The sequence below is a fragment of the Carassius carassius genome, chromosome 12 (assembly GCF_963082965.1).
Source record: "Carassius carassius chromosome 12, fCarCar2.1, whole genome shotgun sequence".
NCBI classification, from domain to species: domain Eukaryota; kingdom Metazoa; phylum Chordata; class Actinopteri; order Cypriniformes; family Cyprinidae; genus Carassius; species Carassius carassius.
Window position 1 is genome coordinate 10,124,949 of NC_081766.1, and position 14,756 is coordinate 10,139,704.

General features: G+C 39.6%; 1 protein-coding gene across 2 annotated transcripts; it reads right to left on the reverse strand.

Annotated features, from left to right (window-relative positions):
- Nucleotides 1–3,315: 3,315 nt before the first annotated feature.
- LOC132154740 (signal peptide peptidase-like 2B) lies at nucleotides 3,316–14,413 on the reverse strand. Of its 2 annotated transcripts, none has more exons than XM_059563407.1 (15): nucleotides 14,320–14,413; nucleotides 12,332–12,448; nucleotides 10,652–10,834; nucleotides 10,484–10,573; nucleotides 10,271–10,410; nucleotides 10,008–10,150; nucleotides 9,814–9,910; nucleotides 9,622–9,738; nucleotides 9,452–9,533; nucleotides 9,293–9,367; nucleotides 9,141–9,203; nucleotides 8,949–9,048; nucleotides 7,595–7,672; nucleotides 7,252–7,412; nucleotides 3,316–4,658 (listed from the first exon to the last, which is right to left on the reverse strand). In XM_059563407.1, exons 1-15 carry the CDS (start codon nucleotides 14,365–14,367, stop codon nucleotides 4,485–4,487), a joined length of 1,668 nt encoding a protein of 555 aa, XP_059419390.1. In that variant the 5' UTR covers nucleotides 14,368–14,413; the 3' UTR covers nucleotides 3,316–4,484. The 2 variants fall into 2 exon arrangements, 1 of the variants encoding a protein (XP_059419390.1); XR_009437186.1 differs by having other exon boundaries at nucleotides 4,519–4,658; nucleotides 7,177–7,412.
- Nucleotides 14,414–14,756: the final 343 nt, after the last annotated feature.

Consider the following 14,756-nt stretch of genomic DNA (forward strand, 5'->3'; position numbering starts at 1 on the left):
CAAGGGATGCCAAACGGCTGGTAGCTGGAATCGGCTGTCCAGTCTTCAAAGCTTGGACTTCAAGTGGGAATGAGTCCTGCTGAACTTGGGCCAGGATAAGTTTCTCTGCTTCAACATAGTCATCAGCTTGCAGTGAAGAGTCGCTGTCTGCAACAGCCGCCCCGTGTAGGGACCTGGCAGTGGCCTCAACAAGCTCTAGCCATGTGTGGAATTGATTGGGGTCCACAAGTAAATTATTGGAGACTTTGACAGTGCCGATGAATGCAGTTTTCCTCAACTCACTGATCTCCGATTCTACCTTAGTGACAGGTGTGGATGGCCACTGGTCAGAAGGTTGAAGGAGGAAGTCTGGTCCTGAACTCCACTGATGGGGTCTTGCTATCTGGGTCAGTGTCAGGCCTCTTGTGATGTGATCGGCAGGGTTGTGAGCCGAATCAATGTACTGCCATTCAGCCGTGTCTGTGAGGGTCTGGATTTCGGCTATGCGTGTCCCTACAAATACCTTGTAGCGACAGGACTCAGAGGTGAGCCAGTTCAGCACGGTTGTTGAGTCAGACCAGAGGGTGACTGTATGGAGATTAAGAGACAACTCAGTCTGGATCACTTTGGCTAACTGGGCGCCAGTCAGGGCTGCACTCAGTTCCAAACGAGGAATGGAGAGGCATTTTCTGGGGGCCACTCTGGATCTGGCCAGAACAAAGGCGACATGGATGTGTCCTTGATCATCTGTAGTACGCAAATAGGCCACTGAGCCGTATGCTCTTTCTGAGGCGTCGCAAAATACGTGGAGTTCTCGGATGGCACTAGGGTAATCAGCACAGGCTGGGGCATAAGGTCGAGGAAATTGCAGCTGAAGCAGATTAGGAATCTCTTGTATCCATGTTAGCCACTTCTCTCTTAGCTGTAAAGGTGTTATTGGATCGTCCCAGCCCAAATTCTGCTTCCAGAGATCTTGGATGAGAACCTTGGCCCTGGTGGTAAACGGGATGATATAACCCAGCGGGTCATACTGGCTGGCCAAGGTCTTGTACACGTTTCTCATGGTAGGTTCTAGAGGCTCGGTTGATCGCAAATTATAACCAAGGGTGTCACTGAGACAGTCCCACCGTAGGCCCAGAGTGGGTTCTTGTAGGTCTGTACTGGCTTTGGTCAACCACAGTTCACTGTTAGCAGACCGGGCTTCTGCGGGAAGATGTTCGATGACAGAGGGTATGTTGCAGGCCCACTGTCTCAAGTCGAAGCCTCCCTCAGACAGTAGTTGACGAAGTCCATCAACTACCTCCTTAGCTTCATCAGAGTTCGAAGTGCTGTGCAGGCAATTATCAACATAGAAGGAATTCTCAACTATGTTAACCAGACTGACCTGGTCGTTCTGGTGGTTCTGGGCACTGCGTTGGAGGGCGTAGATGGCGCAACACGGGCTGCAGGTAGTTCCGAACGGAAGCACCTGCCATTCATATATCTCAGGCTCCTGGTCTCTGCAGATGTTCCTCCAAAGAAACCGCAACACTGGCTTGTCCCTGGGCAATAAGCGTACCTGATGGAACATAGCTTTTATGTCCCCACTCACAGCCACCGTGTGTTGTCGGAACCTCAGGAGCACACCTTACAAGGAGGGTCCCAGCATCGGACCAGGAAGAAGACTGTTCAAGGACTGACCCTGATGTTGAAATGAACAGTTAAAGACGATCCTGTTCTTGCCGTTGTGTTGCACGATATGGTGCGGAATAAACCAGGATTCAGAGGTATTGTGTGCTTCTTCTGTGGTTATCTTGGCTACATATCCAGCAGATTCCAACTTGCGGATTTCAGTGCAGTAGGCTTTTGCTAGTTCAGGATCTCTTGCCAATCTGCGCTCGGTACTTCGAAGTAGTAGCCTGTAGCGAAGGGAAGGGACGCTGCAGAAACCTCAGGATCAGGCAGTGCTGTAAGACAGGGCAGCAGCGTTGACGTCACAGCGGGCGACTGGAAGAGGGGCTGCTGAGTTTCTGAAGACATGAGCTGCGGTGAGCAAGCCTGGCTGCGCTGTGATGCAAGCTGTTGAGCGTTCAGAGAACCAGAGTCTGTAGGGACTGGAGTGGTCGCTCTAGAGTCTACAGAAAGCATGGAGGATACAAGCTTAGCTACTTCGAGTTTAGTCTCTGCTTCTTGAAGCTTGCGCTGTCGTTCTAGTTGTTTCAACAGGGCCTCCTTTGCGACTAGCGCTTCCTCTTGCATGCGCTGGGCTTCTTTAGCTTGTGTCTGCAGTCTTTGGTATTCCAGATCAATCAATGAGTCCTCTTCTACTTGCCGCTTTAGACTGTCATACTGTCTCTGTTTAATCTTTTCCTCCAACATAGCAGTCTGGACGCTAGAGAGCTCTGGTGGGACATAAACGCCAGCGGACGTAATGGAACGCCTACTTTTCCTGGATTGAGAGCTGACACCACTGTGAGACGTTTTCCTCGAGCTGCTTCGGGGCTGACTAGGACAGTTAGAGGAAGCCTTTGGAGGAAGGTCACCAGCAGGATGGTAGCCAACATCGTAATCATCCAGATGTGTAGGCAGATTAATCTTGCGTCGAGGTCTGGACGTTGTCTCAGATAGATCACTTTCTGCTTTGTCCATATTGGTTCGATCTTGCTCTCAATCCGGCTCGAAGGACCACCTTTGTAACGGAGGCGTGCTACAACTTTATAATATGCTGATTGAGGCGGCCAAATATGGACGGGATTCCGGTTAGAGAATCAAGGGTCGGAGAACAGATCTTCACAAAGATGGATTTATTGAACAGTCTTTGCGTTGTCATCTAGATCAGTTATTCGTTGGCAATGATGTCTGTATTAATGGTATCAAGGCATAAACGCATTATACAGAGCAAAGACAAGTGTGCAGAGATGAACATTCACCAAACCGTCTTCCTGCGCGTCACACTATAATCAGTCCGTGCGGCCAACAATTTTAGTCCTTAGGACAGGCTTTCGTACACAATGCTTTATTTACACTTCGTGTTTTTATTTTATGAAAAAGAAGCATGATTACCATTCTTGAATGAAAAAAAAAACTAACTACTTAAGTGTTTTTAGGATAATTTATGCAGTTTTTTTTATTTACCTTGGTCAAAGTTCAACATTATTGCCTGTTGGGAGAGTTGGGAGTCAAGTGAACCAGATGACAGTTACGTAAAGGTTATTTGTAGGTCCCAACCACAATGACTCATAATTTGACAACAAATAACCCACAATTATTCTAATGTGTGAGGAAGAACTCAACTATCTTACAATACATTTTTTGCCAGTATTTCTAAAGTGATAACACATTAAACACCACATGACATAATTTGTTATTCCTTTAATATGTGCTCTTTAACAACTTCTCAAAACCACACTTTTACAGCACGTTGATCTAATGGAAAGCTTCATCATAGATGAGACTGAAGATCTATGACACACGACCTCCAGACATCAAGAGTATTAATAAACATGATAACAGTGCCCCAATAAAAGCAAAACACACTGTAGCCAAGGCAAAAAGATTTCAATGAGATGACAGTGCCACATAAACTTCTTAAATAAACTGGATGTAACTTAAAACAAATCATACTGATAAAATAATATCAGTGCTTTTCACTGAAAAACAACTTTAAAAAGTACCATGAATACAAAAATCCTACTATAAAACAGAAGGACTGTCACTCAATAAGTTGGGCAGGAAATTATTCTTAAAAATGGCATGTCTTTTAAAAATCTTTGCACTTTTTAGTTTGAAATCTCAAACATCCCTTCCATCAATTAAACAGCACATTCTAAATACAATGCTTTCAATAAGCCATGAGCATATGAATATGATCTATTTCAATGCAACTAAAGCTGAAATCACATTCCAGACCAACAAGGATGTTTTTGTTAAATGATGTGGCCTTGTGTAACAGTGCTGCTCTGAATTAACAATCTAATCAACCCACAGCATTTGTATCTCAAAACTGAGGATGAAACAATTAAATCTTTATTCCCAAAGCCTTTGGCTCATTCGCTCCTTATTAGCACCATATTTTAAAGGATGCAATTCTTCAGCAATACTATGACAAGGACAGAACCTGTCAGCAATGCATTATCAACTGGAAGCCAAATATAAATATTTTTAGTGAGCGGTCTTAAATTTTCTTGACATTTGTTTTAAAATGTCTAGCTGCACTTTGTTTTTATGTACTAAGAGAATTTTAATTAACAAAAAAAAAGAGGGAGACACTCAAAAATAACACTCAGAGCTGAGATCCTTGTGAAGAAGATAAAAACGGTCCATTCAGTGCCTTCCTAATGCCACCAAACGTGAACTTGAAGCAAGCTGGATGAAGCACAGCTGATGTTGTTGTGTTTCCTCCTTTCTCGATTCAAATGGCCTGTACAATTTCAATGGCTTAAAACAAGTGCACTGAAATGTTAATTTCTTCTCAAGTCTATAACGTATATGGTCAGATATATAACTGACTTCAAAAAATAATGTCTTTATGTGGTAGATCCATCTGTAAGATGTGAAACTTCCTCTTGTGCTGGTGGAGGAGGGTCCTCACATTGATTGGTTGTTTCAGAGTCCGGTGGCTCAGGATTGGACTGCGGCTCATCTGTGGACGGTCCTGGGGTTTGAGTACAGTTGATTTGTTCCATGACAATGGGAGGCAGCTGAGGATGAAATGAGATGCATATGATGAAATAGAAGCACAATTTGTAATTAAAATAAATTGTTTTACTTTAAAAAATGTAATGTTTTATATAAATATACACTACCATTCACAATTTCACGGTCAGTAATTTTTTTTTAACACCTTTATTAATTTGAATAAAAAATTATATTTTTATTCAGCAAGGACACATCAAAAAAAGTGATCAAGGCATTCAGATAAAAGCTTATCTACTTTCTATTCATCAAAGGATCCTGAAGAAAAAGTGACCTGAAAAACATTGGGCAGAACAATTGTTTTTCATCACAGAAATAAATTACATATTCAAAATATATTCAAATAGAAAACAATTTCGAATGGCAGTGTATATAATAAAATAGACCTTAATTCCAATGCGATTGCAATTTAAAGCAGAAGAAAAATGTTAGAATCACTTCAGGAGTAAGAATGAGAAAATGGCCTCTGATCTGTAATGTGAAGAAGTGAAAAATCAGAGGAGGTAACACGGTTCAGAGTCTTCTCGAATAGGAAATCACCACAGATTAACTCAAGACCAACAAATCTCCAGGCCCATTATTAGATGAAAAACCTGAACACTGTTTGCTAAAGAGCTGAGGAAATTAAACAAGCCCTCTTCTGGCACACACAGATCTCTTACCAAACCTACAGGAGAGATCTGCTGTTTATCAAACGGTGGTTTTAACTTGTGTATAGCAGTCCGTAGTGCAGAAATTCCTCATACTGTGGTTTAAAGAAATACACTTGGATAAAATAAGTCAAACTGGCATTTGTCTAAAGCCTTCATAATCTCTGACAAATCCTCCTTTTAATACAGGAGTTTCCATTCAGGGCCATAGGGATCTACGATGTATACATTACAAAACATTTTAAACAAACGTGTGCAATCAAAGGATGTAGATTTTGTGCTTAGGACCGTTGTAGTCCTAAGGTTGACACCGAACCCCTCTTTTAAAGAAAACACCCACAGAAAAATGAGAGCAACATAGGTGTGATCGACACAGGACAAAAAAGCAGGAAACTATACGGTGCACTTACCCCCCCCCCCCCCCCCCCCACCACACGCACACAGTGACATAATTTAAATAGTATAATAATAAATTAATAAAAAATATTGTACTTGTTTTATGTTGAATTTATAAATTAAATAATTAAAAAAGGGAAGAAAAATTTTAATACACATCTAAATTAAATGATTGAACAAAAAAAAAATCATAAAAGGAGTAATGTGGGAAATATGCTTCAAAGACTGGGCAAAATAGGGATGAAATCCAAAAAATCTGTCAATAACTTGCTGCTGACGTGCATGAAAACTAGCCATTTATTTGGCATTTCTTGTCCTCCCAGATGATTTGTTTTTCCTTATTTCTATGCTGTCCTTTACATCTATTAAAAATACCATCTTTATTTGCCTCTATATTTTTGAAAGGTATCTTTTCTTGTGTTTTTGTTCAGCCATTTTGTCAGTGCTTTATTATAGACTTCTATGATTGCTAATTCACAACAGAAGACGATTATTAGGTTGAACGTTCAGAATACGATTCCATAGGTTATATTTCAGCATGAATTTCGTGAATGGACAGCGACTCTTAAGTAGCACGTAGAATGTGTTCATGTCAAGTAAAGTTTTTGGGGAAAGCGCGTGTAATTGCGGCGAGCGTTTGTAACCTTGCACGTTGAGAGCGCTCTTCAGAGCTAAGATACATTGTTATCGGGAAACTCGACCCAGATCAGATTTAAGCATTCATTAAAGTGAATCGGTTCAAAGGAGTCATTAGTTCGCAAATCGGACGAGTCATTTGTGGACAGATATGCTCATATGCTCCGCGCATATAACGTTACTCCCAAATATATTTTCAGGTCGCACAGATTAAATTTCAGGAGCATATGCGACAAAAATGTTGGCAATTTCGAGCCTTGTAGAAGCTGCTAAACTTTCTAGCTAGAAGTAAGCAATAACCAACATGGCGTTACTTTGCTAAGTTAGCCCAGAATCATTTAACATTAATGTTATGGAATCATGACAAAAGTGATCAATTGATTGGTCAAATTTTACTAGACCTTCATATAAAAATGAAAGACAATATATTGAATTTGCTTACATGAATCACCCGTGTTCACAGTCTTCTTCAGTCAACTGAAGCTGTTCACGTGAGTAAATGGTTGGGTGTGTGCGCATTCAGAATGGTGCGCGTACACTTTGAACTTCAATCATGACAAATTATTGGACTACTTGCGGAGTGACATGACGACATGATTCAAAGGCACAAAAAACGTTGACAGTGGTGAGCGATCATTATGTTTACCAATACCCGACCCATCGCAACCGCCTACACCCCGACACCACACTTTTTTTTTTTTTGCTTGATTTACGAGAGCATCATTTTCAGGTCAGAAAAGCCGGATTTGCGGATTTTTTAGGAAGAATCACACCCCTGGAGCAAATTAAGAGCGGAGCAAATTAAGAGCGGAGCAAAAACACGTGGGTGAATTTACTCAACTGTAAGTCTAGTAACTGTACATAACACTAGAACTTTTCCGACTGAAGAAGGCACTCATATCAAACTGGTATTCACCACAAATCCACTTCCTGTCCAGAACAAAGGCAGTTCTTTGCGCCAAAGTGCCACCGCAAGGCTGGTGAGGAGCGTGCAAGGCACAAGGTATAAGAGGGCAGGCTGACCCATCTGCATCAGTGCCAGAGCCACAAATGTGATGAGAAGACCAATGCCATAGCCTACACAAACAGATCAGATTCAGTGTCTTTACATGAGACGCACAATATACTGTACATGCATTAAAGATACCACGATAAACTAAATAAAAGCTTGAAAATAAAAATACTGCTATAAAGTTGATATCAGCCAGTGTAGTACCACATACAACATATCTGAATTTAAAAGGTAGTCAGTGTCTTACCAATAGTGCAGGCCAGAAAGTATATTCGAGATGTCTGCATGAGAATGTCAAATCTGTGACAATATGCTACCAGCAGACCTGATGAAACAAAAGGACATTATTAAAAAGTGCATTATTAAAAAGTGCAAGATGACTTAAAAGTACGAAAGAAAGAGGTGGATGGTGGAGTCTGAATTCAAAATCAGATAAAATCATTGTTTATTTGAAGTATTTTTGTCTATATCATGAATAACATCTGTTTTTCAGGTTTGATTATCAGAGCCAGACAACTAAATTTGCCTAAAATTTTCATTTTATATCAAAGAAAAACATTAAATTTCGGCAAACAAAAATATTCTGCAATAAAATTATAGTAACGGCCAAAACCACTGACCAAAACGGGGACATAAGACAGTTTCGGTCAATCACATGTTAATCTTGAGTACCTATTGCATCCTTCAGATCTCCGAAGAGTCTTTAGTTTTATCAGATTTATAAAAGACAGACGCAGCTTTACGTTTCTCTACAAAAACAGTTGAGCTTCTGGAGGCGTGCTGTGGGTGGAGCTAAAAAGTCACAAGCACGCAAAGCTTTTGCACAGCGATCGTCTGCAAGCTGTGACATCGACAAAAATAAAACAGGAACAGAATCATTACTGACTTCAATTTTATTTAATTTCATTCGGCTTAAATATTGAGAGATGGTTTGTTGTGAAGATCTTTATTTGCGACTGGTTTAAATTATCACCTGAGAACAACACCTCAAACAGCATGCCAAGTTCAATTGCCCAAACTTTATTTTCGTCTAAATGAACACTAATTTTGGTTTTTGGTAAAAAATAAAAATAAAATAAAAATATATTTTTGTGCATCACTGCTTTCTTTCCTTAAAGGAGCATTGCATAGGTTCTGAAATTTCTAACCGTTACTGACACCAGAGGCCGTTAGAGGAACTGCACCCAGTCTCATGCTCGTTCTCAGTGCGCACTGTCTTTTTTTTTTTTTTACTTATGAGGAGTGTCCGTGGGTGTCTGAATTGTGCTGGAGGCTGGTCGCTTCTTTCCATCTGCAGAGTCCATTTGAAAACACTATTGCCGCTGCTTACTATAATGGCTGGCGTGCCGTACGGTTGTAAGCCCAAGTAGACGAGAACGCGCATGACGCCACATTTTGTGAATTTTCGTGCCAATTCGGGCCCGACTCCTCCACACACAATTGAGCCTACAGGCTGATAGAGGCGACCGTGGTGGACAGTCGAGGTGTCATTCTTTTTTTTGCATCATGTACAAATGAGAAAACTATCTTAAAGATTTTTTTTTTTAAGTAAAAACCTCCACATAGCTCCTTTAAACCCTGGAAATCTGTTCATGCATTACCTGGTACCAAGATATCCCCAAAGCCCAGGAGAGAGAAGGGCCGGTCACACAGGACCAGAGGAGATGAATTCAACCTGGGCACTTTCAGCACCATGGGAAGCTAATGAAGACAGAGGCGCCAAATTTGACACCAAAACATATTACAAATATGTATTTAAATGTATGCAAAAAAAAAAAAAATCCCCTTCCTACCTTCTCATGAGTAGAGGAATCCGATGGACCAGCTGCCACCTCTACCATGATACTTTCCCCACTCTGCACATGACACCACACAAAAATATGCAAAATAATATAAAATTCTATTGTATCATTCCATCAGTTTTAGTTTAAAAAAAATCTCATACCTTAGTTAAGAATGGTGTTATGAAAACAAAAAACACGTCATACACGAACAGCACGACCAGCAGAAGAGTGCAGGCCTACAACGAGAAGAAATGTATCATCTCCACATCCTAAAGATGTTATGCTGGCAACTGGCAGCATCCATCGACATTTAAACTCACCTTGAAAGTGGGAAGCCTGATTGTTTTCAGCATGTAGAGACAGAACACGATGCCTAATACATCCTGAAGTATCCACGCCCACCTGGGAACACGGTATTTTATCAGACACTGTAATAGTGCTGAAAGTGTCCAAAGTGTTTTTTTTTTTTGTTTTTTTTTACTATTCTTACTGGTCTTCATTGCGGAAAACTCCCCAAGTGACACTGACTCCTATACAGAAGGCTGAAAGGATCAGCATGCGCACCTGTGGCCGCTTGTGGCAGTATGGCAGGTTATTCTCAGGTATCCTGTCAACACAAAGCATTTCCTTCAATAAAGAGCCGATAAGAATCTTATCTAGTCTTTTCACGCACATCTCTAACCTGCATTTCCCAAACGGTATTCTTCGGACAAAAGGCCAAAGACAGCTGTACAGACCAACGGCGGATGCCAGACAGAACGTGGCGATAGTCATATACACTGTGAGAGACAGAGTGAGGAATACATTAAATCATCGAGATCAAACCAAATGCTGACAGTTAATTAAAAGACAATAACAACAGAATCATTTATTTACCCAATTGATCATAAAAGAAATACAAGAGCACCAGCATAGAGCAACACATGACCACAAACACACAAATCATAATGGGGGTGACGTCAACGGTCTCCTCGTCTTGTTTCTCAGCACTGTCGTCTCTCTTGTGCTTCATGTAACGTCTAAAGGCACACAGATGTGAGTTTAGTTGAATCAGTTCTGCAGGCTGTCAGCTTTATCACTAATTTATCTTGCAACCTGTTCCTCAAGGGTTCACACTGTTACAAGGGCACAGTTCTTACTTTTTAATGTCCCTGCTGCCAGCCCAGTATCCTCCGACAGCCACTGTGCCCACCGCCATCAGGAAGATGAGCACCATGTTGTAGTCCACCACTGGTTCATTGGGTGCATACATGGCCACCTGCCTTTTCTCCTCAAACGTCTAGAAAGACATTTTTGTTGTTGTAGCCTTTGTAATTACAAAATGATATGCGTTTAAGTGATTCTGAACTTACTTTACTGATGTCCAGCATGTCTTTATAGCTTAGCAAGGCTACTGGGATGCCTATCTCATCATACTGGGACTTGTTGCCTGAGGGTGGAGTCTGTAAATCATTTCAAACAAGTTCATTTATGTGATGATGGATGTTCATAGTGCCATTAATGGTGTTATGATGTGTTACCAGTCTATCTTTGCTGACAATCAGAAGTCCCTTGGCACCATTAATCTGGGCCAATCTGACTTTTTCATAGAAAGTGCAATTTCCTCTCATCACCATTGGGATGCTGTTTGGGAAGCCCCCCTCGGGTACATCAGAGGGGGAGCACAGCATAGAGGTGGTGAGATCGTAAGTCTGCAGCCGTGCCTGAGGAAAACAATAAAGGGTGAATGAGTGGCAGCACTGTAGTAGGGGTGGGCGATATCTCGATATTTAAAATATATCAATATATTTTTTAAACGCGATATGGATTTTGACATATCGTATATATCGATATATTGTTTATATTTCATTCTGATTCCGCCACTTCGCTTGTTTGCCTTCTCTGTGCTGTGTTCGCCCCCGCCTCCTTGATTTTGTTCCCCCTCCCCTAGCGTGTCGTCTCATTGAACATGGTGGCGTCTTCAACCATACCTGAGGCTACAGAACTAGTAGCCTATCAAAAAAGACAACTGGCTCCATTATATGGCGATACTTCGGTTTTAAGGCGTCGGATGAACAGCAAGCAGATGTCTACTGTAGGGCCCTATGATTTCCGCCATGCAGAAAAGGCGGGCGGAATCCAGTCAGAAAAATGGAATTTACAGTTTAACGTGGAATGTCACAGAATTTGTCAAATTTTGAATGAATTAATCAAAAGTAGGTCATTGCACTCACATCAAATCGCGATATGGACTTATATCTGTAAATATTCAGCCTGAAAAGTCTATTTAAATATGAATCATGCATGTTCTGCGTGTCTGTGTTAATGAATGGAGCAGAAGCGCGTCTTCATTCATACACACACACGGAAGCGTGCGTGATGCTCGCGGTGATTTCAACGTCTTTCCTCTCACTAAATAAAGACGTGAACAAATGAGGAACATCTCCATAACTACACCGAGAGTCACTTCATGAGCATCTGACCGTTTGATTCGAGTTAAACTAGCGTCATATATCACATCATAGACTGTAGTATCGAATAATATATTACTATTGTTCAGCAGAATGTACATAGCCTACTACTACTATTAAAATGAAACGAACATCATTTTTTAAGGAATAATCACATTTTAACAACATTTCTTCCATTTTTTATTTTAAATAGTAAATCCCCTTTGTTTACCAAAAAATAAAGTTTACTTAATTTTCAATAATTAAAAGATAAATTAAATGAATGTTTTATGCTTTCATTTGAGAACCAGACAAATGTTCACAAAAAAACACAGAATTTCAGAGGGGGAAAAAAACATTTCATAAGGCTATTTTTTATTTTTTACAAAGTGGTTTTATGCATTTAAATAATTAAACATGCTAAAACACAGAATTAGGTAACAATAAAACATATGGTGAAGAAAAAATAAAACATTTCATAGGGCCCTTAACGTAATATTTGGCTTTTTTTTTGTAGTAGTAGTAGTAGTAGTTTTTGGGGGGGTTATTTTTCCTGTAAAGATATCGAGATATATATCGTATATCAAGATATAGCAAAATATATCGAGATATTTTTTTTGCTCCATATCGCCCAGCCCTACACTGTAGTACTAAATTGCATCTAAATTGTAACTGCACTTTCAGATACAACAGGGGTTTTGTTGGAAATGCTGCAATGTAAGAGATATGGGTCTTTCTATTTGTGTGTATAAAATGTAAATTGCTACTAACTGCTTTACTGAGGTCCTGAGGTAGTCGAGCCCACTGAGAGTTGAAGAATATGCAGTAATCTTTGCCTTTACTTTTCCCCCCATCGCTGAAATGTGCCATGCCATATTCACCTAAAACCTGTGAATCAGAACAGATACTGCATAGGTTAACATGTTTGTGCATAAGAAAGCTGTGCTAAGAGGGGAACCTTGGCAAAAGGAGAGAAGCGTGTATACACCTGTACTAAATAGGTAATATGAACTTGCATAAAGGTTTTTAGAGTTTCATTATTTATATGATGTTATAAGCATGAATAATTACATGAATGCATATATGCGTGTGTGTGTGTGTGTGTGTGTGTCATTAGATGTTCGTATAACATCGAAGTAAATATATCTGAAATAACAAAAGAACAATGAAATGGCCATGAAAGTACAGTAAAAAGCCATACGATGACTTACAGATCATTATAATTGGCCTTTCCAGCAACTGTGAACAATAATTACATAAAGACAGAGCTCACTGTCACCCACACAAACGCAACACATAATCAGGTTACTATATGACACTAAAATAAATCTATAAACATCAACCAAATTAAATAAAATGCAACATAATACTCATTGTAACATTGTTCAAATCTAAACAAATGTGGTAGTTCACACAAGGAATCCCGACAAAGTCAGTACTTTAACTGTAAAATATTGTTATAATCAGGGTTGGGCTCGTTACTCTAAAAATTTCATTTCTTACTCGACACTAGTTACTCCTTTGGAAATTAATATTATCACTTTACTTATTACTTTCTGGCATCAGTAATTAGTTACACTTCTAGTTAAATTACCTTTCCTTCACACCCCACATTAATTGTGTATCTTCCCCATAAAATTCTTCTAAAATGTCACTAACAATATATCTCATCATTTGACCAAAAACTACACTGGATCGCAAGTCAGAAGTTTATACAAACACTTAGTGGTGATTGATAGTGACTAAAAGTGAACGTGTTGTATTAATTGTTATGCGTAGCTTAAAGCTAATTGTAACTATAATTTCTGTTACCCATATAGAAATCCAAAGAAATCACATAAGCTCATAAAATATATAATTATAGTAATATAATTTATATTGGGATCAGAGGGATGTGGGTGGCCATGTCATGCCAGGGTAAAGTAATGCCATAACATACACATCTGTGTTCAGATCACCTTTTGTCCTGACAAAATCAAATCAGTGTAATACAATACAATACAGTACAATATTCCCATCTCCTGAATAATAAGCTTTTCCATATTCCAAGTTTTCCTGATGCACTGGTGACTTCATGTGCTTGTGCGAGTTGTGAAAATTATGAAAATAAAGCAATTATTGTTGGATTTCAAATCAGTAAGGGTTGAGGCATCAAAAATAACTAAGTAACGAGCTGTTTTATGGATGGTAACTGTAGTGTTATAAATTAAATCTTATTAATAATTACTTAAACTACTATTTACTGTAAAAAGTAATATTATTACTGTAACGAGTTACTGCCCAGCACTGATATTTATAAGTACTTCCTTACTTTCACAATAACCTTTTCAGGAAATTCATAATTCCTACAAAATATAAATATAAGTAAGGTAATGTATATAGTAAGGTTTTCAAACGAAATGGTTTTAACTTATGTTTACAATATGTTACCGGTAAAATTACTGACATTTTCGGTCTACAGTATCATTGCTTGCAAAATAAATAATCAAATTAAAATAAATCCAGCGTAAATGACAGTTTGTCGCTCGTTTGATCAGTGTCGTCTATGTTTCGCAATAACAGTGTCATGTTAACAGAAGTGAGAGAGGACCACTCGGCCACGAGACATGCACGAGCACATCCTACTGACGTCCGCCGCAAGCTAAGCGTAGATAGCATGTAGCTAGTAATCATCGGAAAAATAAAACAAACTGGGTATAGACCTGTTGAGGAACACACCAAAAACCTTACGGATTCTTTTGTGTTTTCTTACGTCTTACCTGTTCAATCAAAAGAGCTGCCCAAAGGAGACTTGACAAAAATCGCATGATGCCTGATTGTCGTCGTCTCCCTCACTCAACTATCAGCTGTTTAAGCGTATCCCGCCCACATTTTGCATTACGTTGCCGATTGGCTACCTTCGTCCGCTTTCGATCGTCCACTCTTGGCCTATTGGCTTTCGCTCTAATCAATCAAGTTTAAGTCACGCCTCCACTTCTTAAAGTCCCCATTTGTGTAATTTCGTTAGTGACATCATATTTTACGAACAGTTTTTCAAAACCATTAGGCCTAATGCGTTTAAGTCCTTTGTTGTTTTTCCCTTTGATGATTGATTTTTTTTCTAACTACTTCACAGCATCTTGTCATTTGTTTTTGATCTATGCTTCTGTTGTTTCCTTTTATTTTAATTAGCTATATGCCTACATTATCTTATTTT